General features: G+C 35.1%; 2 protein-coding genes across 3 annotated transcripts in view; one reads left to right on the top strand and one right to left on the bottom strand.

Annotated features, from left to right (window-relative positions):
• Window positions 1-2,360: 2,360 nt before the first annotated feature.
• LOC123677604 (endoplasmic reticulum metallopeptidase 1-like) lies at window positions 2,361-18,494 on the bottom strand. Its single transcript, XM_045614238.1, has 11 exons — window positions 18,154-18,494; window positions 9,847-10,381; window positions 8,433-8,602; window positions 8,163-8,373; window positions 7,176-7,484; window positions 6,826-7,055; window positions 6,224-6,407; window positions 3,628-3,968; window positions 3,196-3,511; window positions 2,869-3,044; window positions 2,361-2,737 (listed from the first exon to the last, which is right to left on the bottom strand). Exons 1-11 carry the CDS (start codon window positions 18,160-18,162, stop codon window positions 2,573-2,575), a joined length of 2,646 nt encoding a protein of 881 aa, XP_045470194.1. The 5' UTR covers window positions 18,163-18,494; the 3' UTR covers window positions 2,361-2,572.
• A 4,960-nt stretch (window positions 18,495-23,454) lies between these two features.
• Window positions 23,455-27,888, top strand: part of LOC123677562 (multiple C2 and transmembrane domain-containing protein) — a 61,446-nt gene continuing 57,012 nt past the window's right edge. The window contains exon 1 of one of the 2 annotated variants that reach the window (XM_045614185.1): window positions 23,455-23,619. The gene's annotated coding sequence lies outside the window, so the exon portion shown is untranslated. Of the gene's footprint in view, window positions 23,620-24,212; window positions 24,539-27,888 lie in introns of those variants that run through there. The other variant, XM_045614193.1, reaches the window with a different exon arrangement.

Genomic DNA, 27,888 nt, shown 5'->3' with positions numbered 1-27,888 from the left:
CTTCATAATACCCATTTAAACAGATGGTGTGAGTAATTAAATAGAGAAATTTTTATATAACTATCGTGGTTGTTTGCTCATTCTTCAGCATGTATTTCTTTTGAGTGATATGGCCATCACATCACTTTCATAATTCAATTAGCTCCTCTAGTAAATAACCGAGAACTATAACGTCGGTCAAATATTCCATTTTCGAATATGATTTATGCAAACACTACCTACAAACTCGAGGTCTTCTATAATGCAGCGGTTGGGTATTCACTTCATTTTCACCTAGAGCGTAATGCTTTTATGAAGATTTAACAAAACTTTGTGTTATTTTGAAGTTCTATTCCTTTTACTGATCTGAATAAATAATGAATTTGGAGCAGTTATAACTCTTTCAATCTTACTTATATATACGACTCTAAAAAAACGCTTCCAGTTTTCATTTGATGTCATGCCGCAACCATGGGCGAACGCTTTTTGAACCCAATAGTTGAAAATAATATTTATACGATTGTGTCAAATTCTGATATCAATTCTTTCAGATAATTTAAGACATGAATAGCTTTTTTTGTCACATCATTGCTACTATCCAATTCTAATGTGTTGAAAATCTGATATTATAAATATTTTGGCCTATTCAAGTGGGTTTGAATATACTTTATCTGAATTAAACGAAAAAATCAGTTACAAAATGAACTCAAACTGCCGAAGGATAATGAAGAAGTGACAGCTGCAGTCAATGAAAGTAATCAAATCGGCATGGGGTGGGGGGTGAACTATATTAGCCAATAGAAACAACCAAATCTATCACATTCAGGTTCCAGAGACGATCCGCTAGAATCCGATTTATTTAAAAGCACTCTTTGGTAATATACACTAGCTCCTAATGAACTGCTTGAAACTTTGACAAACTTTGTAAATCAAAAACTAACTTCTTCCAAGTGACTTATTTGAATATAATACCTATAGTTGAATAATTATATTAATAAATGATTTCATTGAATAGGTACAATTGGAACCATTCTGAAAAATTCGAGACAATAACTGACAAAACTTGTATTAGGATCTTTTGAGCGTTCCTTCATTCACGCGTCTTTTATTTGGAGATCACAGAACAGTTATACATAAATTTCAACCTCGACGGATATGTTTATTAAATAAAAATTGGAATTTTTTTATTCTCATATAACTATTGATACGGAATTTGCAGGTATAGCAAATAAATTTCAACTAAATCGTCACTGAAATATTAGTTTTTTTTTCGATATTTTACTTGAATTTTCTTTAGTTCTGGTGAATGATCAAACCGGAATTATGCTTGAACTTAGTCTGTTTTGGCAAGTCGTTCTCGGGCCAATTTTATGTAGCAGCTTAGAGTATAAAATAAACTATTCTATTCTATATATGTATTCTATGTTCTAAGGAGCGCCCTCTCTCAAGGAATTACGGTGTTTCGTCCCAAGATCGCTAGAGGGCTCTTCACTTGGACAATTCAGCGATCTCTGCCTAAGACATCCTCTCACATTATCGTGGAGAGGTGACTCTGCTGCAATGCGGAGACCCCCACAAACCCGCCGAGGCCGTAGAAGAGTGTGGCGCGACGACCATAACGCCATATCTCAGGCAGACAGAGTCACTACAATGTAATCAACATGAAACAAACGACAAACATGTGTAGCGAAGTGCACGATTCACAAACCCCACATGTTGTGGCTTCGCAGAGACAGCGACGACGGCACGCATCTTGCTTCTACGCTCTAATAACTTACTGACGTTCTCTCCTCGAATAAACCTTTATTCCCCCCTCCCTTGGCATCGTCGGTACTGGCAGGGGAGTGTGTAGTGACACTTTGATTGACCGATATACAGCGTCGTGGAATGCGCATCTCCCGAAAGATAGACATTGCTTGCTACTACAAAATCATCACACTCCGCTATGGAGATGGAGGTGTATTTGGTAATGATCACTATGTGTTCAAATGATGGTTCCACTAGTGATCCTGGGATGAAACTTTGCAATTCCTCGAGGGAGGGCGCACCTTAGAAATTGGCTGAGAAGGTCTCGCCCGACAATTATCGACTATCTCACTCCAAGTTCACTTTCCATCCAATCAGAATTGTTATTCTGATTCTCTTGAATTTTGGCTTGAAGTTAATTATAGGTAAACATGGTGCCAGAAAACGGGAATAGCGATAGACTGTTTTCGCTTGTCATCGATGCTGGCTTAAGTGATACTGATGAGATCCAAAGATCTAAAAAGAGTGAAACCGATCATAAACTTTCTGTAGAAGCCTGATGATTAATTAAGCGACTTAATTCGAAAAATAAGAACAGAATAAGGGGTGTTATAATTGAATAATTGTGTAAAAAATTGTAGAGTAAGTCTTTATTATTTCAAGAACAATTTTGTAAGCTAAATATTCGAATTTTCTCATTTTAAGCTCTTACCATAACAAAAAACAATTTGGTATATAATGCTTCAGAAATGCTCAGTAAAATTTTATATACATAAGTCTATATTTTATTACCCCGTAAGAGAGATATTCAAAATAAGCTTCGTGAATTTATACCACTATAATAGTATCAAAGTAACCATGATTCATAAGTGGCAGTCCATGACGTTACAGTAGTCCATGGAGGGAATCGGCTGATAAATTTCTGCAGAGGTTTTGACTCCTTCCCTTCTCCAAATAGGTTATGTGTGCTGATGGCTAGGTCTATTACATAGCCTGTGTAATTTGAAGGAATCTGCAAAAAGAATTTATACAAAAATAATGTTGTGCAGTATTACTATATATAATTTTTGTTGATTAGAATAAAGTCAATGTGATATGAAATTGAGGGTAGTCTTAGCAATAATGTAATATTATGACACTCACCTTCAAATCTATACTGAAATTCAGAGGTTTCGGAGTTAAACCGTGAGCATAATAAATAAAATATGTTTCTCTTCCGTGCCACTTAGGACCTGCTAAGGGATATTTAGAGTTCAAGCTCCAACTTTTCAAGTCTATACCAGAAACTGGGGAAATCATTATTCCAATATGATTTGAACCTTAAAAATATAAATTTTTATAGTCAGTCAATTTCTGTTAATTTATGAGATAACTGAGCTATTATCATCATTTGTTGGACTTTAGATTTTCAACATGTATCATTTAATAATTTCTGTTACAATCTGATTGGAATTCTAAATATTGATTCACCTCGTATTTCTAAATGCAAACGTTGTCCTGCAGAAATATTTTCTCTTCTATATTTCAAGTGAATAGGAGTTGTTTTAGGTGCACTCATTGTTGGGATCCAGTGGGTCTTACCCAACATGTTCAAAACTGGTACTAAATATGGTAGACCACAATACAAATAGTCATGACAATCCTGATCTACTGATATAGCATATCTCATTTCAGGTACATATTTGTCTACACTGTGAGGACTATTGATGTCCATGTCAACTATCCAGAAACCTGAGCTGTTGTTTTCCACATTTCCAGATATATCATGATATATTCTTTGAGAATGCTGAAGAGTAAAAGAAAAAATGAAAAAATATATCAATGAAGAATTAAATACTGAATATTTGTCCTAAGTTTTCTTTATCCATAGACCCAACAATAAATATCAAAAAAAAAACTTACTACTATCATAAACCTCTGAGGCGCCAGCCATTTTGGATTACCAGAATAAGGAAATCCAAAAGGTGTCAATAGAAGCACAGCTATAGATAAAAGAACAATTCCCATCATTGAAGAGAAAATTTTTTTCATTTTCTGGACTAGCAAAATTATGGGTACTGCAAAACATAGCAACACGCAAAACTGGGCACTGGCCATTATAGCAATAAGGAATTCAGCATATGAAGCAGCACCAGCTCTTCCCATTATGGGAATAAAAAGGTAGAGAGCACTTATTGTTAAGTAAAACCCTTGAACAAAGGGTAGCCCCATAACTCCAATATGGAGTAAAAGCCATTTGGAATCTGAAAAACAAATAAAAATCCCAATTGATATCATTGCACTTTTTATTTCAGGGAATAAAAACACCATATGATAAGAGGAGTGGAACCTAACCTAACCTTTCAGAAATACAAAATTTAATATATTTTTTGAAATTAGGCCTAACTCCCATATGAAGACGCAAGCATCCATGTGGGCATTAAACCAGGCCACTGAAGGCACACTTTACGAGACTTTACAATTTTGATGTTGGTAAGTCTGTACAGGGTGGGCAAATTTCGATGTTTTAGCACTACAACTTTTGAACCAGAGGAGATAGAAAAAATCTGATACCCACTTCTCGATCTCTTTTTCTGAGAAACTAACAAGGGTAGTATTCATTTTTGGCCACCTTATTTTGTTTTCGAGTTATAAGCGAAAATTGGAAAAATGGCGATAATGAAAAACATTTATATCTCCGCTAATACTGATGATAGAGCTCTGAAATTAAAACATTATACAGGCACTTTTTTACGTAGAATCCAGTGGCGTGCTCGTATTTCCAAAAGGGTTTTCAATTACGAAGCTATGACCCAAAGTTATGTTTTCTCAAATGGGAACACTCGATTTTTGTGTCATTTTCTGAAAGCTTGATTTTTCCTGATTTCAAAAATATATAACATCGTATGATTCGGATCAATATAAATAATAGAAAATGTCCAAAAACCTCTTTTCACCTAAGAGTCTCAATATTTCTATGGTTTCAATTGTTGATGAACACAGAAAAATTGAGCTTTCTATAACAAGAGCAGTGTCCTTTCGTCAATTTGATTATTTCTATGCTTTTCACTTATTTCTACAAAATTCGAATCTAGATATGTTTTATAAATTTTTTTATCTAAAAATTGATTTGGAAATAACGAAGAAACCACAAGACCGAATTTTTCAATCGAAAGAGTTGTATTGAGATGCATGTATCAGGAGATTTTCAATCGAAAGAGTTGTATTGAGATGCATGTATCAGGAGATTATTTACATAGGTCTCCAGAATCAATACGCACAGGTACCAATCCATTTTAAACAGCATTATGAAACAATGCATATATGATTGAACTTTTAATTACGAAGGGACAAACAAGAAATAATATTTAACCTAATAATGATAACAATTGCACAATGCACAGTCGACACCTCTTCTCGATATTTCAATAGATGAATATTTGAAACTGTGTTCAAGCTACCTAGGAAACTTTTTCCAAGTTCCTTTATCTTTTCGAAACTATTTGTATAAAATAAATATAGATTCGAATTTTGTAGAAATAAGTGAAAAGCATAGAAATAATCAGATTGACGGAGGGACACTGCTCTTGTTATAGAAAGGCTCAACAACAGTTGAAACCATAGAAATATGGGGACTCTTAAGTAAAAAAAGGTTTTTGACCATTTTCTGTCATTTATTTTGATACGAATCATAAGATGTTATATATTTTTGAAATCAGGAAAAATTAAGCTTTCAGAAAATCGCACAAAAATCTAGTGTTCCCATTTGAAAAAACATAACTTTGGGTCATAGCTTCGTAATTAAAAACCCTTTTGAAAATACGAGCACGCCACTGGATTCTACGTAAAAAAGTGCCTGTATAATGTTTTAATTTCAGAGCTCTATCCTCAGTATTAGCGGAGATATAAATGTTTTTCGATATCGCCATTTTTCCAATTTTCGCTTATAACTCGAAAACAAAAGAAGGTGGCCAAAAATGAATACTACCCTTGTTAGTTTCTCAGAAAAAGAGATCGAGAAGTGGGTATCAGATTTTGTCTATTTCCTCTGGTTCAAAAGTTGTAGTGCTAAAACATCGAAATTTGCCCACCCTGTACATAGGGTGTCCCAGAGTAGGTGTATCAAACTGATAAGATACATAGTACTAATGAAAATAAGAATAAATTTTTGCAAGCATAGGTCTTAACTTTTTTCACTCCCGAGATATAGGAATTTATTTGCAATAATTCCAAAATGGCTGAAGATATTCCGATACCACTCAAAACTAACGCACTATTCTTACTTAGAAAGTTAACCTTCAATGTTTTTCGCATCTGTCAACCATTTTCAGGGGCTTAAATAAAAAGGTTACTTGATAATATGTCACCTACTTAAATGCCACTGACATATTTGCCAATATTTCAATGATATAATTCTTGAAAAATGATTTTCTTAATTTAAAGTTTAAACCGAATCGTTTTTGAGAAAAAAGGGCCAAAACATTTTGATTTTTAAATTCATCTAGTGTCTATTACAAACCTCTCCATTTTCCATAAAGCTGTGTTTTAACAAGGTTCTCTATTGTCGCTGCTATAACCCAAATTAATGCAATAAAACTGGACCTTATCCTGGCAATCACACCTAAGGCAAGAAATATTGTCCATAACAATTGATATGCATCAAAATAAAGTTGGAAAAGAGTCCAAGGAGACAGTATCAATTCCTAGAAACAAAATCTCAACATTAATACAGTTTCCACATATAATACAAAGCCAAATAAAGTATGCACTCTTGAAAACTTCAATTAAACTAAACAACTAATCCATGCAAAATGCATAAAATGAAACAAAGCAATGCTTTCAGTTGTAAACAATAAGTTAAGTTTCTCAAGAATTCCTTAAAGCTTCAATCCCACACATTGATTTAGACTCACTGCAGACAAAGGTTAAGTAGAAGAGATTGATTTGATCAAGAAGCCCAATGTATAACATGAACCAATTCCTAGCAAGTTAGCCATAAATTGAACAAATCGGTTGTTAGCAACAAAATTGGACTATATCTATTTGAAATGTGCAAGAACATAAATACACACAAGCCAGTTAATAGAAGCACTTATTTCTAAGGGTTTTCTAACAACTAACCTTGTTGAAGTAACTGGCATGTAAGTAAATTGTCAACATACAAGCAGTATATGTAGGTATCACATATAAAAACAAAATCCATACTGGATTAGCATACCAACTCATTGTAGCTCCAGTACTATTCAATAGAAATGCAATTGCTAAACAACCTAACAATGCAGAGACCCAGGACCAAAGAACACTTCCAACACATCCAAATAATTTTTTTATATATGTTCTCTTCGGTATATCTGAAAATTAAACCTTCATCCAGAAAAATTGAATTTACACCATAGATGTTTCATGTGCTCACAATAATTGAATTCTGTAATCCAAAATATTTAGCAGAACATCAAAAATAGGATACTTACAATCACTGGTTTCCATTGTTTTACTATTAGCATACAATGAATATAAAGAAATTATCACAGTTAAAATATTGATCAAATCGGCAACTTCCATGGACCAACGAACAACGAAAGCTCCTAGGAAGTCGAAAAATACTAAATTTCCTCCTTTATAATGTTCAATGTTAGAGAGTTGATGTCCTTGTGCCATACCCAAAGCTAAGGCCAAAATATTGTCACCAGTTCTTTGTAGAGAACCTAGAGGTATTTGTTCCAAGGAATCATACTGTGTGTGGTAAACATAACCATTTGACGACCAAGCAAAATCCAACCCTGCAAAAAATTAATACATTCATTCTTTAGGAAAAAATAATTGGAAATTGAAGAAGTTGAATTTTCATTTTCCATATTCTGTTTTTATTTGCAAAACTGCATTTCGATAAGTTTAGCCCTAAGAAAAGATATTTATATCATCAAAATACTAAAAATTATGGAACTGTAGAACAAAAATGCTAAAGTAGACAATAAATTGCTTTCTGGTGAAAAAAAAAACAAAAAATTAGAATTAGATTCTTCTAGTAATTTGTCTCAACATATTCGAACTTTTGGAATATTTTTCCAATTTCATAATGTTTTGATAGTATAAAATGTAAAAGTTTGACATAAAACTGTAGACTGCATTTTTTCTCCAGAAAGTCATATGTATCATATCATATGGCAAATATAATTTTCTCGGTCCAGGCCTACACTACTGGTTATTAACTAGAACTGAATATTGGTCATTGTCTTAGATCAGAAATGTTCATAATAATCTATGAGTTCAAGAGTTCTAGCAGTTGATAGTTATTGATAAAATGAATAAAACAAACTGTACCCCATTCATCAACTGGAATGGTTATTTTTATTTATTTTATTTTTTTATTGAGTATTTGTGTCTCATCAATAGCATTTTTGAAAGAAATGTCACAGCTTTTTCAACAAATAAAAAAGTGATATTTGATCAGACAATACCTGAAAGATTGCCAAAGTCCCTGAATATGCGAAAATCTGTATCGCCTGGAATAACACCACTTTGGAAAATTTCTTGGGCAAGCGATGAAGCAAATGGGTAAGGCACTTCTTCAGAATAAGCTTCCATAATCCAGGGATGGTAAGGTCCAGCTTGGAAAAGGATTTCTCTACCACCTGCACCACAAGCTTCCAAATTGATAAAGGCACGAATCTGCATTGATAATATATTTGATAAAAAATAAGGGGAATTGGTTATTCGATCTTCCTTACTCCTTTAGCCCATTTGTGTTGAGTTATGAAACCATGAGAAGCTGGCATAAAATTTTCTTCGCCTCCATTGAATAAGAATATTATGTTATGCCGCAGTATTTTATTCGATTTTGTGATCACTCTCAGAATTTCCATCATTACTGCACAACCTGCACCATCGTCACTTGCACCTAGAATTGATTAGTTGGTAAATTAGAAACATCTATCTAAAGTGAGCTTGTGATGAAAAATATTTAATATGGAACATAACTTTCTTAAGATAAGATTTACTGATCAAAATTGAACTTAAACAGCATTCAAATTCACACCAAAAAAGAACTCGTAAAAGTCGATACTGGGTACCGTTTTCGGAATATTTATTATCTAATATCTCGATAGTATCTCGCGTTGAATAAGTCCGACCGGGTTCCACTAGATGGCGTTAGAAAGAAGATATTTTGTACCCAAAAACTTTCATGAACATTTTGTGATTAATTGACTCAGTTTAGCGCGTCAAAGATGGACACAAGCAAAGACAAAATACCCTGTACACTGGAAGGCCAATTGTCAAAGATGTCGATAAAATCTTGGACATTGTGGAGTCCAACCGTCATGTAAGTACTCCTTCAATAGTCCAAGAGTCTGGTCTTAAGAAGAAGCTCGATTTATGGGTACCACACGAGTTAACGCAAAAAAACCTAATGGACTGAATTTCCATCTGCGAATCACTTCTGAATCGCAACAAAATCGACCCATTTTTGAAGTGGTTAGTGCCTGGTGATAAAAAGTGGATGACTTACGACAACGTCAAGTGAAAACGGTCGTGGTGGAAAGGCGGTGAGCAGGCGGAAAGGGTGGCCAAGCTAGGATTGACGGCTAGGAAGGTTTTGCTGTGGTTTTGGTAGGATTGACCGATAAATCTGCTATGAGCTGCTCCCTTACGGTACAACTGTTAACTCGGAACTGAACTGTCAACAATTTGACCATCTGAAGAAAGCAATCCCCCAGAAGCGGCCAGCTTTGGCCAATAGGAGAGAAATTGTGTTGCATTAGGACAACACACATCGATAGTGACTCGCCAGAAGCTTCGGGATAGGTTCTTATGCATCCATCTTACAGTCAGGACCTGGTAATGAGTTATTGCATATGTTCCAGTCCATAGCGAATAATTTTGATGGTGAAAAATTTCAACAGAGGCTTGTGAAAATCGACTGTCTCAATTTTTTGCCAATAGGGACGAGGGCTTCTACCAGAGAGGCATAATGATATTACCCTTCGAAATGGCAACAAGTTGTCGAACAGAACGGCGCATATTTGACCTAAATGTGATCATTGTAACTATGATACTTAAAGCCTTGTTTTTCATGCAAAAATAATGGATTTTTTTTCACTTCACCTTATATATCAATATAATTCTAAAAATAGGGATAATTACCTGGGCTGTTTATAACTGTATCGAAATGGCAATTTATAAGTAAGCTGTGTGGTGATTTGATGCGTGAACCAACTTTAACGATCACATTTTGCATATCTCTGTAAACATTGGTCATCCCATCTAAAAATTCCAAGTTGAAATCTCCACTTGTCCTGTGAACATCTAATTCTATCACATGGTTATGGTGCGCTTCTTGAAGAATTTTCTTCGTTTCATTAATTAGGTAATTGACTGCTAGAACTTCATTTTCGTAACTTCCTGCAATTCTTGGCCCTATTCTGGTTAATCCCTTCAGGATATTGTGAGCCCTTTCTGCTATGAATTTGTCAGGATGTTGTTTTTCATCACTAAGGCCAAGGCCCTTTGGTAACCTCTTTTCTACTATTATCACTAAGATACACACCACCAGTATTAGAAACAAAAAGTGAACAAAATGGCGCAGGGGTATTGGCTTGTACGATTTAACTTTTTCTTCTGCATTATCCAAATATGTATGTGATTTTTCCTTGCCAATTCTGTTCCTCAATGATGATGCCTGCAAAGATAAATGTAATTGGAGATATAATGATAATGGAGTGTAATGGCAAAATTTTGCTAACTAAAACTCTTGGAATAGCTGAAAAACTAAAAAGAAATTTCCAGTTAGAGTTTTGTGTAAGGAAGAATTAGAAAAAAAACATTTTTATCAGAGATTCTTTATAACTTAAACTTTAAAACTAAAAATTTTACACATTGGGTTTTTATTTCCTTCCTTTATTTATATCAGAGAATAATCCACATCGAAGAATGTTTTCAATAAAAAATGACTAATGAAGTGAAAAAGTATAAAAATTTCAAAGGGAGTAAACATTTGTTTCCTAGAATGATTCCAAATATCTATTTATTTTTGAAAATAACCAAAATATTCAATTTATTATGCCATGGACGTTATCCTTCACTCAGAATTCAAGTAGTGAACCTATTGTTGGACTACTTTACTTTAATGGTATTTTGATTGTCAATGAGATTTTTTTATGACTCTAGTTGAATAAAATGTTTCCAGGAGATCAATTTCAATCTGCAAAGTTCATAAGAAGGTTTATAATTTTTTCTATCTCAAAGTATGTCTGAATTAATGTTATATATAGCACTCAATAATATTCTATGATACTTTTCAGACGCAATTAGATGTTTTGCGATAAAATTGTGTGAAGTTTGCAAATTTTCATTTCCTTCAAAAAAATCACATTGTCTCCATTTTTTGCGCCGGAAATGGTCTCACACGATAAGGTTTCTCTCACTGATGAATTCAATTCTGTCCGTCCGACTTAAACACGATAGTTCTCTTACGAAAAATCGCAGACATGAAATTCTCAGCTTTATTTGCTTGTGAACAGCTGCTTTCAAAGAAAAGACGGAAGGGACTTATGCTTCGCATTGTGACTGGAGATGAAAATTGCGCATCACGACAATCCCAAGCGCAGTAATTAATGGGGATATCCCGGCCATGCTTCCCCATCGACGGCCAAACCGAATATTTAGTGAGTCCAACTCAGCGAAGTGTATTGTGAGTTGTTAATACCATTGAAACAAACGCAGGCGATCCTTATCAAACGCGATTAATGCGTTTGAGCAGAGCATTGAAAGACAAACGGCCGCAATACAACGAAAGACATGATAAAGTGATTTTACAGCATGACAATGCTAGACCCCATGTTGCGAAAGTGATCAAGACATACTAGGAAGTCCTACCCTATCCGCTGTATTCTCCAGACATTACTCCCTCGGACTATCCTTGTTTCGATCAATGGTACATGGCCTGGCTGACCAGCACTTCCGGTCTTATGAAGAAATACAAAATTGGATCAATTCGTGGATCGCTTCAAAAGATGACCAGTTTTTTCAACGCGGGATTCGTATGCTGCCAGAAAGATGGGAGAAAGTAGTGGCCAGCGATGGACCATACTTTGAATCATAAATGTATAACCAGTTTTTACAAAGCCTCGAATTTCGAAAAAAATTTTTTGGTCTCCATTTTTTATTCTTGCGGATTTGAATATGAAATTAATATTGTTCGTTTGATTACAAAAAAATAATTGAAATTTGATTCACCTCGCTACCTATGTCCAAGGAACAATAAGTCATAACGTCGTTATAATATGATGTTTGATGTTGAACGAATAAAATTCCTATCAATAATGAATAAATCAGTGAAGTCAAACAGTGAAAATCAATTATATTCGAGACAAGTGCGATTTTTAATTGATGTTTTCACCTCGAATTGAATTTTTCAAATAAGTACCTATGTGTACTGAATGAACTGAAATGAGTGTAGGTACCTTGCATAACAATTGTGATTGAATAATAATTAATCCTAGGTTATGACCTGCATTGAAAGCAATGTCAATTATCACTTTTTTGGAATAATTTATTGAGGAAATGAAAACGCTTATAAAAAATAAATGTTTGCTTGAAAGCTATCGGCACTAAATTATAGAAGAACAACATTCTGCATTCAAATTTTTCTATTTCGAATGAAATCTATATTTTTTTTTAGGTTATGCTGCGTCCCCTTGCCATCAACTGAACGCCCCTCAAAATGCCTCCCTTACTGTAGCTTCTTGAATGGAATTCGAAAATTATATAGATAATCAAGCCATAGGTGAATGAGAAAATAACAAGTCCTAACCCAATATAATAGAAGTATAAAGGATGGTACCGAAGATGGTATACTGACGCTTTCGGAACGTCTAGATGGCTTCAAAAATATACATTAGTGCTACTTCCAAACAAACATTTTCCAGTTAGTTTGGGAGGAATTAAATAGAGGTTAATAGAGGTTATGATTGAATAGAGGTTATCCAAGAAAATTGTAACACCACAAGCGCTCTTTCAGTCCCTTCAAGACACTTGAAGAAGATGGAAAATTTCCAGCTGCCTTCAGAAGTGACTAAATAGATACTTTGATACAACATATTTTGACACAATTCTGGATAAGTCTGATTTGGGGAATAATTCCATTTAAGTGACACTGAACTGAAGTGGATCGTACAAAAATAACCCACTTCTTATTGAGAATCGTTATTCAGACATTTTTGCTAAAATGATAATAATAATAAAATTTAAATTCAGATCACATTCCGCTCAAGAGTTATAGAGATGATCGATAGACAGATTTAGGGATTTATCAAGCCAAGGAGCTTGTCATTTTAACTAACTACTTGACTTGAAAATCAAGCTCGTGAAAAATTACATAATTGAGCTTGACTTGACTTGATTTTAGATATTTATTACTTCAATATCAAGTTACTTGATATTACTTGAGCTTGATATGTACGTCGCACGGCATATATTTCTGCAATCTCGTGCGAGCTTAGACTAAATAAGAGGATTCCTAGAAGGCCGAGAGACTGAAGCATTCGCCAATGTGACTTTATTAGTAGTTTTCTCACATTTCTATGAAATCTATTGGTAGACAGAGCCGTATCTAGGTACTATTGCGCCTGTGGCAATATCTTAGACAGCGCCCCCCATTTTAGAAGATTTTTTCATCGATTATATTTTCTTATAGTATTTTTTTGTTCATAACTTAAGTCATATATTTTGTGATTATTTTATGCTTTGTACGCAAATTCTAGTGAAGGCTAGCAATATTTTCAATGTTTCCAACAAGGGCGTAGAAATGGAGGTAATTATCCACTCCCCCCTCAATATTTCCATAATATGAAATTTCAGAATTCTCGCAAAAACGAAAAACGAAAATTTTTCCATAAAAAGAACCAATAATCATTTTAATTTCCTCTGAAATCGACATGGAGTACAAAATCGGACCCTTTTACGGTTTATGAGTTTATTATCGCTTTCAAGATGAGTACTTTTACTGCACTACGAGCACATTTATGTCCGAGGTTTATTATTTTCCTTTATCTATCCGCTTTGTCGGCCCCTTATTTTTCATCTGTAATTTTTGCATTCGTAATCGGTATGCACTTACTCGTTGTTTTCGGTTTTTTGTTTCATTCTAGTCACAAAATGTCAATACTGTAGTTATCAAAGTACTGAACTGAGTAATTCGTATCGAAAAATTATCTGGGCCGTGAAATACAATTTATTGTGATTCATTAAAATTGCAATTTAATTGTGCAGATATCAGTTTTGAATTGATTATATCTAAACGGTGTTCCTAATGTCTACAAATGAAAATTTCTCGGATCATTTTGAGGAGAAAGGCCTATAGCATGAATCTGCAAACGCTTTGGTTTTGAGATACCGGTGTTTTTTTTTCTCATAGCACCTTCCCTTCACAAGATATTCAACTTGAATTGGCATAGATCTTCCGATTTAAAGTTTTCATCGTGTGATATGCTTATTTTGTATGCAAATCTACAGGGTGATATTTTTTCTGGAAGGGTACCTGCTTCTTTCCATCAGAACTATTTTTTGTTGAAGAACTGGTTCTATAGAAAAATGTGAAAATAAACTCCGGTCTAGTACAACAATTTTTGATTTGTTGTGGTTTTGTCGTATCTGCTATCGATTTCGAAGAAAAAATTCAATCAGCTCTCTGGTAATCCTCAGGAAAATCCAAATTATTATAAAACTCCAGTTAGTAAGCTGTGATGAATGAATTAATTATAACTTATGGTACTTATGAACAAATTCTGTATCGAAGATTAATAAATATTCGATAATCTAATAAATATAAGCATCACTAAAAATTATGACTACACAAGAAACACCCCGTATCTCGAAAACAAAGCGTTTGCGGTCTCATGTTTATGGGATTTTTTTTCTTAATAATATCCAAGGAATATTTTCCTTCGTAACTCCGTTTTAGGAGAACCCAGTATAAGGTGAGAACAATAGAATTGTTAATAAAAAAAAATATTTTGAGTAATTAAGTTCCAAATATTTATCAAACCTCTTTTTCTAACATTACAGATATGAGTAAACGTTGTTGTAAAAAATATTTTTTTTCGAGAACTCCCCCCCCAAGAAAAAAGAAAGATCTTCGTCCTTGGTTTCCAGATTCCTCGGCATTGCTCGTTGCGAGGCGTATACATGAAAACCGAGTCGTGATCTTTCGAATTATTATGTCTGTTGCTCCAATATTTTTTCTCTTGATATTTTTGGGCGCCCCTGCAGACCTTGCGCCCGTGGCAAGTGCCACCTTCGCCACGCCCTAGATACGGCACTGTTGGTAGATTTTGGTAGTTTCAGAAATATTTTTTTAAACTTGTCCAAAATGGCCAAGGATTTTCCATCAACGCCAGCATCTTCAGCTCCTGTTGAAAGACAATTTTCCAGAGCTGCTCTTACAGATTACCAAAACCCGCAATAGGTTAGGCGACAAATCTATAAGATGCTTCGAGTGTCTTAGATCCTGGATAGAAAATTATTAATTCAAACGAAGCCTGGAGGTTTCTCAATATTAAGAAACTTATTTTTTTGTTATTTTTCATTTTGTTATGATTTGTAGTGATTTAATTTATGTTTCTATTTGAAAAAAAAATGATATTATCGGTTGTTTAATCAATGAGTTTAATAAATAAAAGTGTTTTTTGCAAGGTTTTTTCTCATTTCATCGTTTTTTTATTGATGTGACACTACAGAATAAAACTGCCAAACCAAATAGCTTGAAAATCAAGCCAAGCCATGAATCCCTAGACAGATTCAATTTTGACCACGTCCACGTCCACTGTCGTACCCAATCGTTGATACCTCTCTCGGCTCAAAATTAAAAAATTACAAAAATTCGACAAAACGAAATTCAACAAGCGCTAACATAAAGCTAATTAGGAAGATCTGCCGAAGTCTGAAGAGAATGGAGTAAAATGAATATCGCAAACAACCATTTCTGAGACTTGTTCAATTGATAAAAGCCCCAGATTCAATTCTTTATAAAATGTTACTTAATTTTTTTTATTTATTCTAATCAAGGGGAGGTTATGTCCCCAATAACCCTCCCTCGTTACCTCTATGGTAGTGCATTACAGTGAATCTGAAGGTATGGTTCACCTTTGTCAAGTAAAAACCAACTTCCTTCAGATTTCATTTTATCCTAGAAGCAACGTTTTTGAAATACAACCTCTCTTCAAATTCACTCTTCTAGATTTATCGTAGGAGGAAATCTGTAGGTTTTCTCACTCGATAAGAGAAACAAATAGATTTTCAAACAATAACAAAACGTCAGTTTCACATTTTGTTATTGTTACATAAAACTTGATAACAAAAAACCAACTCGCCAACTTGACATAATATAACTTATCGTTCACTTATCTTACCATGTGGAACTTATGACCCGAAAATGATTAATATATGAATATATTTCAACTAAAACTGGGTCTTATTTGATGGTTCTTACTAATCTTACTATAATAGTCGCGCTTTTTGAGTTCCAGTCGCCAAAACATATCATAATCGTATGTAAAAAAAAGAACCGGGAATAACTCTCTTTTACGTTATCTATAGGCTGAAAAAGTTTTCCTCGAAATGGCAATTTGAATTTTTGTTGGAAATTCGTTTTGGTACAGAATCTATGAGTATTTCTTTTCACAAATCAAAATATATTTTCGGCGAATTATGCTATTTTCATCAAACAGAAGAAGATGAAACTCCTAGTCAGTATAGAGAACAGTTGCGCCAATTTGAAAAAAAAAATTGAAATTCCTTTTCAGCGGGCTTTTCAAATGATTACTTTTTTGGCAGAAATCATGTAGAGTATTTCACGTAAGCGGGTTACTGGATTTTGTGGCTTATCCTTCGAGTGAAATTGAAATGTACCCATCAGTGGCTTCTATTATAATCGAGAATGAAATCTTAAAAATTTGACAATCAAATATTCATAGAACCATAGACAACATAGATATATTTTCCGAATATGGAATCTGAATTTCCTCAGGTTGATTTTGAATAGAATAGCTTGAAATTAATATAAAACTTTATTTACATATTCGGATTCAGAATCGATTGAGCATTCAGAAAATATGAAAAAATATGATGAAGTATATTTTCCAGAAAAAAAATTCTGTTTTCTTGGAAACCAGAAGTTTAAATTAAGAAATAATTGGTAAAAAGTTGTCTATAGAACTTATTCTGAAAACCAGTCAAATTTGCCAAAATTTTTTTTTGGAAAAACGGTTTTTCGTCAATAACATTCCATGCCTTGGCTCGATAGCTTTTTCCAATAACATATTTAGAATGGTCACTTTTTAATTTTGCTCAAAAGATAAGCCACAAAATCCAGTGTGTATGTAGGTATTACATTTGCAAAGAATAACTAATGATACCTATATTTAAATAATAATTTAAATAATAGGTATATTGATTCATCAGTTACGTTACTGAGCGATATTTGTTTCAGGGAAAAACGGGGGGACTAGAATTTTTTCCACGGACAATTATTCAACATGATAAAATAAATAGAGGGACCGTTTTTTTCAGAGCGATATGCAAAGCTTTCTATCGGAAAATTGCAGATAGCCATTATTTTCAAGTACCCTCATGTGTCAACATTATCAGATAAAGATTATTTCTGTGTACTTTCATATATATGTATAGTTCCATAAAAATGGAGTTTGAATATCTAAAAATAGTCTATAAAATAATTCGGGATACTAGAATGTTTCGTTCCTAATATCCCTAATAAACATAAAGTGCACCCTACCAACTAAATTATCACTTCAATTAAAGATATTTGAATTTTATTCATACATTTTTGTGTCACTGGACGAATAAATTTTGGAGAAGGTACAACTAATTTTTTAACCAAATTTCACGTAATTAGCTGTCCTCGTTTTTATTTTCTTCTAATTAGGTATGCATATAATAATATGCTGAATGCAACAGTCATTAATTAAAATTCGAATCACCCAGACCTATGTTATTTCTTTTTTCTTTCATTCCATAAAACATTATTTTCAATTCCAAGGTCCAAGTCCAAAATGGAATATATCATTTCAGTTTGGAAGGATGATGATATATTATACCTACATGATTTTTACATGTATTCATCATATATTTGAAATTATTTAATGAATAGAGTTTGACATACATGGATAAGTAATTAATTGTTACGATTCTTCTTCAATTCCATAAATAATACACCAATCTATTCATTGTTTGTGAGAAAATTCATAGATTCATTAGAATGAAATGAAAGTAAGTGCGTCAACAAAATAATTTCGTCCAATGACTAAGATTTTTCAACTCATTTTTGGAAAAACTTGTGCCTTTTAAAAAGTATCCCAGAAAAATAGCTTGATAAATTTGAGTGAAAACCTAACCTTCAAATCAGACGTCAAAATACAACAGCAACTCATACCTTACCTTGTTCATGTTTACATAAAAATTTTCCACTACCAGAATTTATCAGAGTAACATTTTCAAAGAATATGACCGTACTCTCAACTGCATTTATCTCCGTTATTTTAACTCATGTCGAATGCACAAAAACATTTCAACCTCCCGCAGTCCCGCACCCAAACACCGAGTTGGTCAGATTAAAGGAGTCACGGTATACTTTGAGCTCGTTTCCTTTTTTATTGTTGTCCGTGACACATCAAAGCCGGGAAAATATGAATAACTAGAATTTCGAACATGACATTGTTTGAGGGAGATATTGCAGTAATTTTTTCTAGTGTATAAGTAGGTTTGAAAGACGATTGAAGTAATTTCGAAATTCGTGCAGTAGAAATGAATACTATATTGATTTGTATTTCAGTTGGTGCGCAACCAAGAATACACCTTATCAAATTCGGACCATAGATTTCCCAGATTTACTCAACAAAGAAAGAACTAGAAAGTTGAATTTTTTCATATGATATTTTGAGTTTTTTACCTCAACAAGAATATATTGGAAACATATTTATTTCTAGTTTGGAATAGGGAGGTACAATGACAGCCGTCTTTATAGACTAATAAAAAGTTGTAAATACGCTCAAAAGGACCTCTGGTCAATAGCCTTTTGTTCAGCAATAAATCAGTTATTATTATTTTTATAATTTGAATTTGATTATTTTTCATTTCGTCACGATGCCTGTAATTTTTCGAATTTTGAGCCGGGAATGGTCTCAATCTCAAAGATTCGGCCCACAGATGACGAATACGTCCTCAAATTCAATATTCTAGATGGCGTTAGAATGCTGCTATCTCGTACTACAAAAACTTTTCTGACAGTTTTGTGATTAGTAGCCTCAGTTTAGTCTGAGCGCGCGTCAAAGATGGACACTAGCAAAAATAAAATACGCTATATTTCACAGTTTTTCTTTATAAAGGTGAAAATTCAAGTCAGGCGGCTGAAAATTTGAATAGTGTTAATGGTCTTGATATTGAAACAGTCGGTTCCGTTCCGGTAATTTCGATGCACCAAACACTGGAAGGCCAATTATAGAAAATGTCGAAGAAATCATTGACATTGTCGGGTCTGACCGTCATGTAATCACAAAAAACAGTTTGGATCAATTTGCATAACTGCACAACTGTGAATTCAGAACAGTAGTTACAGCTCTGGCTCTGCGGAAATTAAAAGTGTTTATTCTTATCAAATTGGTATGGAAGAATTTCCATCAAGTAAGGATTGAATTTATTATATACTTTCTCAGGTAGTATATCTGATTTCTTGACATTCAGAAATGTTTGAGTGGAAATTATTACAAAAATATATCTTCGAAGCTGGGGAATTATACTCTATGAAAAAATGGAGACAATCAATTGAAAATAAGTAGTCCCTATTCTTCCCTATTCTTCAGTCTTGGCATAGGATTCAATGACTCGTGGATTGAACCCCTTGATTCAATAATCATTATTTACTTTGAAATTGGAGCAACCTCTTTCTCTATATTTCTAATTCGATTTGAATGAAATTTGGTATTTGGTATTCGGTTTGGGCCGTACTCGTAGATGGCCCACATACAAAATTCAAGTTTTCCAGATAAAGGATACTAGGTGAGCACGAGCAGAAAGAGAAATCTCCGGGATTTTTATATCTTCCGTCAGTAGGAGTCATTGACGGATCCAGGATTTCTTCAAGTACCGAATTCACATGAAAGTTAAACAGTAGGTAATATTTTTTCGGTTTATCAACATGCATCCGCCCCTGGTAGGAGTCCCAGCGGTTGAGCCACCCCTACTACTCTACTTTTGACGTCACAAGGCCACGCTCCTATCTCTGACGCGTGTTGTTGGTCGGCGCTGGTGGATGCGCCGCGATCTTTGTGGTGTGGTTCAGTGGATGCACTTGTGATCGGGAAGCGAGAGCGAGTTGTGAGGGCAGAAATTCAAGGCCATAATCGTTGTCGCTGCGGAGACGCAACATGTTGGTCGCGTGTCCTATCAACACGCTAGGAGCCATGACCTTCTCTTCCGGGGTCAGCACCTTGTCGTGGTTGAAGAGCTTGTAGTAACTGCCTGCTGTAAAGTAGACAGTGAAACTAAGACTGACCAGACTATGTAACGTGGCTAATCCCAGCCTGTTACATTGCTCATACCTCAACCATCCCATGTTCACCCAAACACTACATTCCTGCCAATACCTCGCCCACTCCTAAAAACATCCACAAATCTCTACCCTTTCAAGCGACCGGTTCTAGCAGAATGAGCAACACGAGAAGAGAAGCAGAACAGCCAGTCAGCCGACCGTCTGGGTCCACCAAAGAGGAGATAGAGGCGCAGAACCGACCATAAAGGTAGGTGGAAATCATTGACAGGTCTAGCAGAACGAGACACATTAGGCCGAGGAGAAAACAAGAAGAAGCCAATACTTGGCTGAGAGAATGTGGTAGAATAGGGGTTACTTATGTTTCCGCGGATGATAATATAGGACCTAGAGTGAAATTTTCGGTACACTATTCGAGGAGTAACTATGAATTTTATGCCCTCGAATCTAAGGAAATGAGGATAATAAAAAAAATCATGTTAGCTCTCTGCTCCTTGCCACTGCTCAAGGTCAAAATCACTAAACTCCTCTAAAAAAATTCCCCGGCATGAACTAAGGTGAATCCTATGCTGTGAGGACTTAGGATTTGCTTTAGTCGTGCTAGTTCACAAAGGTCGCAAGACCCTTTGGTCAAGACCAGGGTCAAGAGGCGTCTCCTTTCACTTTGATTAAGTTCTAGAGGAGAAGGCTTGCCGACTAAGTCCCTGCGGGGAACTAACTTAGGCTTGAGTTCCGTAATCAGAGCTATGGGGGAAACCACGAAACGAGGGAGGTCATAGGTTGGTAGATGCCTCACGCTCTTTAGGCTACCTACTGGATGACTCTATCACCAGAAACGAATTGCTTCTGTCCTATCTCATACTCCATTAGAGCAGGACAGTGTACCACATTCCGCCGTAGAATACCAAACCCTTGGCGAAACTAAGGCTGAGCACGCGGGGGGAGGTTTTGGCTTCCTGGAAACCTTTTTCTACGTGTTGAGCAAGGTGTCAATGGAGAATTTTAGTGAGTATGCCCTTCAGAAGAGCCTCACACTACCCAACAGATGCCGACAGAAGCTGTCGAGATTTTTTGGGTATCCATAAGGTGGATTTCCCTCCTTCAAAAAAAATGAACCGTGACTTTAAGCGGGACAGTGAGTAAGCACACCGCTGTGCAATGTAATCGCAGCTTTTGGTCCCACGTCGAGGTCACCAGAGGCGTTTTCTAGCCATTTTTGAACCTGCACCTCTCTGTAGGTATTGTGGTGTTTCGTCTCGAGATCATTGATGGAATCTTCACAAGCTGTGCCGATTTAGAGAGAGAGAGAGAGAGAGAGAGATGCACAGCCCTTAACGTCATCTCTTGAGCATGTCTAGCATTAGGGGTGAAACAGTGAAACGACTGTTTCAAGCGCCTCTATTTGAGAGGCGGCGATTCGGCCCAGTTGGCATGACAGCCAACCAAAATAAACAGAATTGACAGAGGGATTAAATCATTATGTATTTGGAAGCCGATGTTTACACATTGATTATATAGAAAATTCCTATGATTTTGCATTCGAAACTAGTAACTGTTAAATGCCAAATGTTTACAGCGGAACACATGTTTGACATCCCAATTAATTTTCGAAGCAATACTGAAACTTTGCATATCCCCTTTGTATCTAATGGTGTGATAAGTAATCAATCTTCGATCGAACGCAGTGTCATGTGGATGTGAAAATCAGATATAGTATTTACTAACGCATTATTTATCGGTGTCAAAGATTTTCAGGAATAAATTAAGATACCTTCAGCGACAAAAACATAAGGTGGATAGACATACATTTTGTTTTATTCCATTTTTCTTTTCTGCAATAATATTATCATGAATTTATTGTTGGAGAAAATGTCAGAAAAAAGAAAGACACCCAGTGGAAACGGCTTCAGAACGAAACGATTACCAAAAAGGCTTTTCAGCGGTGGCGGCGATAAATTCTTTGCTTCGCCAAAAATACTAGCGCGGGCAATACTCTCAGGCAAGCACAAAGTCTCTAGAAGTGTCTCAAATGGAAGCACAAAAACTTACATAACCATGAAAAGTCCAGTCTCGCTGAGGTACTAGGAATTTAATAGCTTTTCTTTGCTGATCTATGACTGCTTTTATACTATAAAAATACTATAATACTTGAAAATTCCGACTAGAGACTACAAATGAGACTATACATGACTCTTTGGCGGGAATCCTCTGATTTTCAGCCATTGTTTGTATATGCACTCAATAGTTTTTCAAGAGAAACCTCAATAAGGTTTGTACTCATATGAGTACAATCATAATAGCAGACAGTCAGATCTCCCTGAAGTACTTGAAATCAAATAGACAATGTCCTTTGCAGGCATGAGAATGCCAATACATAACATATCCATTTGCAAAAAAATGCGAGAAAAGGTAAAATTTGGTTCGTGGGGGAACATTTTATAAGGTTGATTCCAAGACATTTGTATCAACCCTGTGAGAGTGATGACAGCAACCCTATAATCTTAAATGGGAAGGGAGTTGAGTGAAACCTTGTTTTAAAGGTAATTTGATTGCCTTTTCAAAAATGCCATACACTTGATCTTTTTGTTAGTACTTCCGAGAGTAGAATAGTTACGATAAATTTGCAAGTTCGATAAATATCTTGCTCCCTTTAGTTTTTTCTTCTTTATTCAAATATCCCATCAGATTCGATAAATTTTGGTATATATACAAGGTGGTTTTTTGCGTTGAAACGTATTCATCAATTTTACATAGTCCGGATCTGAAAAAAAAAACAGTTGCTATGTCTGTATGAAATAGTTGTTGTAAAGAATAAACGTACCAAATATCATGAAAATGTATATGGTGGATCGGAAGTTATGGGTAGTTGAAGAAATTGACGAAATAAATGAAACATTTTGTATCTTGATTATAGAGCGATCTACACACTTCAAATAAAGGTAAGCTGCCGCCCATGTACCGAAAAATCACTTTGTATACTTGACAAACGTTTTTCAACCTTGTTTTATGTGGACCTTGGAATGTCATAAAACGAAAATATTTCCAGCTAGAGGCTACAAGTGAGGCTATAATTTCCTTGACTTAGGAATCAAGCTCAAGAGTGTCCTATAAGGAATCTCAAAGTTGCGCATACTAACATAACAACTGACAGACAGCCCAGCTGAGATAACAACTTGCAGACAAAATGCCATAGTTTAGTGCTGACCAGGTAATGATGTAATATCATGAAAAATCTAGCTAGAGAAAACAAAGTGACTCTTCTATGGGTGTTCGAGTGCAGTGGTATTGTAGACAATGCACATGTTGATGACCTTGCAGAAAGAGCATCAATCATCGCTGAACTTGGACTCTCTTACAGGGTAAGTAAAAAATAAACGATCGAACTGGTCGCAGTTCTAAAAGGTTGATTTTCAGCCATTTGATTCAAGCCTTCGATTTTATCTCATCTAATCTTGTATCATTTGTTCTTCTGCTTCAATATTCCGATAAAATAATGTTCATAACATAATTGTTTTTAGCAGCTTTTTCCGAAGAAGTGAAAACATTTCGACTCAGAAGAATTTTGCGTGGTCAAATAAAAGTGTTTATATTAATTCTGCACCATAAACCTTTCATGCTTCTACCCCATAACGCACTGCCCTTGGATATAGTTCATACACATGCATTACTTTTTATTTTCGTGCCGGATCCAAGATCTAAGCAGACCTCTGGACACGAAAATAAAGAGTGGTTTCCAATGATTCATTACGCACGGCTGGATAAACCGGCCGGTAAAACCGCAAAGCGGTCACGTGACCGATTAAGCTGTCGAAATATCTCCGCAATTACAAAATCATCGACGACATGCTAATAAGCGCAAAAGGAAGAGGAACAACTGACGATTTTGACGTTATTTCGGCGGAATCTCATTTTCCTGAGCCAGCGATAGAAACGCGTCGACTATCCAGTGAGCCAGGGCAGAATCGATAAGACGGACGCCGAGCGCCAGTCTACAGGCGACGCGCGTCCTGACGGCAACACGTTATCCGATAAAATATAACCTGCAAAAGACATAGCGAAATTACCGAAAATGACAATTGATAGGAGATGGAACTACGGGACGTACCATTCAAAGTTTAGTGATACGTAGATTTTACAGCTTTTTTTTTAATTACAATGTGCTGTTATTCGCGTCATAAGTTCTTAGTAGTTTTTAGTGGGGACTGATAGGAAACCGAAACACCACATACTGGTTAAAAATATGAATCCGTCTGATTACTGTGATATTTCATCCAGTAAGTAGGTATTTGAATTCGCCATCCAAAATAAGCCTTGACTATCTTTGAATAATTCTTCGCCTCTCGTAAAAGCTACAGCGAATGACAACATATTTCATCTTATGATATACATTTCCTTATTAACGAATGAAGACGATAAAGTGTAAGAAATTTACTTTCCTTCAGAATGGTTTGATTTTTAGTACCACAAGTATTGAAATAGGGCATCCTTAATTTGTATGAAAAGTCTTTAAAAGTACTGAATATATTAATATTATCAGCACCGTTCATTGTAGTTAATCAGCTATTCTTTGTTTTTATAATTATTTGTTGGTTTGTGATATTTCATTTCAAATCCATCACTAACTTTCGGAAGAAATTATCAATTTGATTTGTTTCTTGATATATGTAGCTGGCATTTTATGAAGGTCATTCTAAATCTTCTCAATGCGAAGAAAAATCATAGGAGAATTCTTTAAAGATCAACCAAACGGATGAGATTTCATCTCCTGATCAATTGAATCATCAAGTGCCAAGATTTATCTTACTACAAGAAGGTATGAGGTCACTTTTTTTAGTTTTTCCATTGAAACCCCTGATCATCACCATTAAATGTGTTTAGTCCTTTATTTTGTGTTTATTGTTAAAAAATGGGTAAATTGAGAATCAAATGGAAGGATTGATAAGATACTGATGAACACACTTCATAGATTGGCATACTACCTTATAATAAATAGTGTTATGATAGTCCAAAGGGTAAAAGATCAATACCTATCTATCTGAGAATTTATTTTGATGATGTTGTGAGATCAATTGTACCTCTGTTTTTACGCAATGCGTCGGAACTTACTTATGGGCGTATAGCTCGCGAAAACACAATTTGGAGTGTATCAACTGTAAATATTATGATTGGAGCATATGCATTTTCCCACGATCCCTTAGTTATTTCCGTAGGATGTTGAATCAACGTGATCTTGCTTGTTTCAAAACAGTCAGAGATTCAGCGAAGAACGGTTAGTAAATATACCTTCGATCGGGGCATTTCAGTTCAATTGTTTTATCGGCAATTTTTGAAAAATAGTATTGAATTGATTTGACTTTCATGAGGATTACCAGCATGTTTTGATAAAAATTCTCATTATTTCGGGAATAACAACCATATAATAATGATATCTACCTGAAATTCATCTAATAGATATTTCATAATATTCGATCTATCAAATGAAAGAAGGAAATTTCCATTCTAAACAAAATTTATAATCAGATAATAGCTCACTCGATTGTTTTTCCAATCATCAGGTACTTTCGACGATCTTTCGTACGAGTTCCTTATTCATAAACGTTACAACATTGGACTCATAGGAATATTTCTGACATGGATTATATAGAACGTACAAATATGGTTGTCAAAGTGTATAACTAATTTACTTAAGAACATGACATTAATTTGGGCGTACCTCAGGGATCTGTATTGGGGCAGTTTATTTTTCTGATTTTTTATGGGCGATTCAGGTACTACTAAATTTAGGGAGATGTTTATTTCAATAACAAGTACCTCAAATTTCCATGACCAATTCGCACATTTGAGGCTGTATGTCCTCGATAACTCCACGAATTGCATCTTTAAGGTCTTCCATTGTGGAGCATTGGCTTAAACCTTACCTTTCATGTGACCCCAAAGAAAAAAGTCTTAAGATCTCAATGACCAACTGTGATCACCTCTTCGAGAAAATCATAAATGTAGAGCCATTTTATTCCTGCAATAAAAAATCATTAATCATAGACTAATTCCCAAGATCGATTAGGAATCGACAAAACCAGATTTTCGTCGACACTATGGCCTACACCAGCAATATTCTCAGTTTTGCTGACATAGTTATCTATTATAAACCTGTTGAGTAGTCTCTGAATTTGTCGACCCCAAAATTTGGCATCAGGAGGTAGAAACCACAGTGGTCCCCCCCTAGATCCAGCACTATATTTATGAAATTTTTACTTACCCAAAATGTAGCTTTACAAACGCTGTTTCCATCGTCAGAAACTAAATGTTACTCTAATTACTTTTAGTTTCTGACGTTGACAACATCGTTCTAAACATTCTGTCTTACGAATTGAATAATTTTATTTCAAAATTATGAAAAGAAAATTTAGTATCAATCGAAAAAATGTTGAGGTAAGTTTACCTGAATTATTCCCAGACACTAAAAAAACACATATTTACAGCTTTACTTTGAAGATAACTTCACAGTAAGAAATAAATGTATGGTAATTAAATCTGTGAACTTCGTTACCGTTGAAAAATTAAATCATTCAGTTTTTAAGCATTGATTTCCTGCTTATGAGAGTACGTTTCGTTTGGCGAAAATCTAATGTCGAGTGTAACTGTAAATATTATGAATGGAACATTTGCTTTTCTCACGACGACAGAGTTATTTTCGTAGAATACCAAATCAATGTGCTCATTTATATTTCATAACTTGTCCAAGAATCAGCGAAGATGTTTGCGTACTTGTTAATCTTTTGTCTAACCGTCATTCATCAGATTGGGACATTTCTGTTTGAATTCTGACCCTTGAAATACAGGGTGATTCATTAGCTCATCAAGATCATGTGATTTTAACAAGATATATTGGGAATATATGTTAGATATCAAGTATTTAAGCAGATAAATGGCCTCAAATGTTTCGTTCATTCAACTGATATGATTTATTACCAACGAAAAAGTTTTCCTAGAAACAAATGTGAATACACTTGTCTGTTCATTGCCAGTTGGTATTATAATTGTCGTGTTCTGTTACACTAAAATTGTAGCAGATTGGTTAAAATGTACGCTTACCGGCTTACAGCACGGAGGAATATGCCGATATCATATTCGATTATGATTATTGCAAAGGAAACGCGCGCCAGTGAACTGACAAGATAGAATCATCAGTATGGCAACTCAGTGATTCCAACAAAATCGACCCATTTTTGAAGCGGTTGGAAACTGGTAATGAAAAGTGTATCACGTACGACAACATCAAGTGAAAACGGTCGTGGTCGAAACACGGTGAGCCGACGGAAACGGTGGCCAAGCTAAAATTGACAGTCAGGAAGGTATTCCTGTGTATTTGGTGGGATTGGCAGGGATTATCTACTATGAGCTACTCCCCTTCGGCGCAACTGTTAACTCGGAACTGTACTGTCAACAATTGGACCGTGTGTAAAAAGCAATCCCACAGAAGCGATCAGCTTTGGCCAAAAGGAGAGGAATAATGTTTCATCAGGAGGCCACACACATCGATAGTGACTCTGCAAAAGGTCCTGGAGCTTGATTGGGAGTTTCTTATGCATCCAACTTATCGTCCGGGCCTAACACCAAGTGACTCCCAT

Source organism: Harmonia axyridis, chromosome 1 (assembly GCF_914767665.1).
Source record: "Harmonia axyridis chromosome 1, icHarAxyr1.1, whole genome shotgun sequence".
Classification (NCBI taxonomy): Eukaryota; Metazoa; Arthropoda; class Insecta; order Coleoptera; family Coccinellidae; genus Harmonia; species Harmonia axyridis.
Note: the sequence above shows the minus strand (reverse complement) of the source record. Positions and strands in the feature narration are given on the sequence as shown.

Excerpts from the sequence above, each read along its gene's own strand:
- LOC123677604 (XM_045614238.1), bottom strand. Across the intron at positions 7,056-7,175 it reads AACAATGGAAACCAGTGATT|ATATACCGAAGAGAACATAT; the intron begins GTAAGTATCCTA and ends TTTAATTTTCAG. Across the intron at positions 2,738-2,868 it reads ATTTCAGTATAGATTTGAAG|ATTCCTTCAAATTACACAGG; the intron begins GTGAGTGTCATA and ends TTCTTTTTGCAG.